A 1,204-nucleotide genomic window follows, 5' to 3' on the forward strand; every position below is an offset into this window, starting at 1 on the left:
ACGCTATTTCTGACATTTGGATTGAAAAATCTTCCTGGATGGAAGAGAAACGTCTTCAAACTTGGAACAAAGTCTCAGTTTTGATATTTTTTCCCGTTTCAAAATTATTTTTCAGTAAAAAACATTTTTTTTAAACAAACTTTCTGGCCCAAATTTAGCTCCATACAAACCAGGAGTTATTAAAAGGGGAGAATTCTCCCAGACGAGCTGAGAACCTCCTGCAGACGTCAGGTGGACGTACCTGGATGCCTTTGAGCGAGGACGCTCCCATGTAGAGGAAGACTCCGTACAGAACCGGCATCGGGATGAACTGCAGAAAAGAGCGAAAGCTTGAGATTTTCCCCAGAGGATCGCTGAGGTGTCAAAGTTCGCCCGACGCTTCACCTTCAGCGCAGACGTCATGAAGACGGAGCAGCCCATCAGGACGAAGATCATGAAGCCCGTGACGCGCTGCTCCCTGATCCCCAGGAACTTGGGCTGCTCGCCCGGCGCGGCGCAGCCAGACTCCACCTTCAGACTGTTGACGTGGGAGATGGAGAGAACGGTGGCCGCCACGAACCAGGGCAGGCCCATGATGGAGCACACGCCCAGCATGACGGCCACCACCAGCAGGTCCAGGTGGTAGCCGCAGCCTTTCTGCAGGCAGAACACAGACCAGGACGGAAATTAAACCCGAGCACTGAGCGTCTGCTCGCCGTTCGCCGCCCGCACTCACCTTCAGCTTGTTCTCCTTCCTGTTGATGATGATGGCGGTGATCTGCTGGTCCATGAAGATCAGGATGGTGCAGAGCAGAGCCGGGATGGCGGCAGCCAGCAAGGTCCACCAGGGGTTCGTTCCCAGCGGAGATATCAGCCAACCCCGATTGATGGAGGTGGGCTGCAGGACGAGGAACGCCGTTAGATCCAGATTCCAAGTTAAGGAACCAAAGCTGGAGGAAACACTGAGGGACTGTGGGCGGGGTCACCTGGAAGCGGTCTGGAACATGCAGCTTGGGAGAAGGAATCCCCACCAGATAGTCCAGCAGCACCATAATCATGATGGTCAGGAAGACGGCGAAGTCACTGATGGTCGCCCTGACCTGCAGACGCAACAGGAGGAACAAAATTAAACTGAAGCACCGAATGTTTCTCTGCAGCAGAAAAACCGGCAAAACGTTTCCTGAAGATCAGAGGAACGTTTCCCAAAGATCAGAGGAACGTTTCC

The 1,204-nt window shown here is 53.3% G+C and overlaps 1 protein-coding gene across 1 annotated transcript in view; it reads right to left on the reverse strand.

Annotated features, from left to right (window-relative positions):
• Window positions 1-1,204, reverse strand: part of LOC107094400 (sodium bicarbonate cotransporter 3-like) — a 44,658-nt gene that overhangs the window by 14,901 nt on the left and 28,553 nt on the right. The window contains exons 13-16 of the mRNA XM_015389972.1: window positions 966-1,130; window positions 716-877; window positions 385-636; window positions 242-310 (exon numbers count right to left, since the gene is read on the reverse strand). Coding sequence (XP_015245458.1) covers window positions 242-310; window positions 385-636; window positions 716-877; window positions 966-1,130 — 648 coding nt within the window. The remainder of the gene's footprint in view (window positions 1-241; window positions 311-384; window positions 637-715; window positions 878-965; window positions 1,131-1,204) is intronic.

The sequence above is a fragment of the Cyprinodon variegatus genome, unplaced genomic scaffold (assembly GCF_000732505.1).
Source record: "Cyprinodon variegatus isolate N-32 unplaced genomic scaffold, C_variegatus-1.0 Scaffold481, whole genome shotgun sequence".
Lineage (NCBI taxonomy): Eukaryota > Metazoa > Chordata > Actinopteri > Cyprinodontiformes > Cyprinodontidae > Cyprinodon > Cyprinodon variegatus.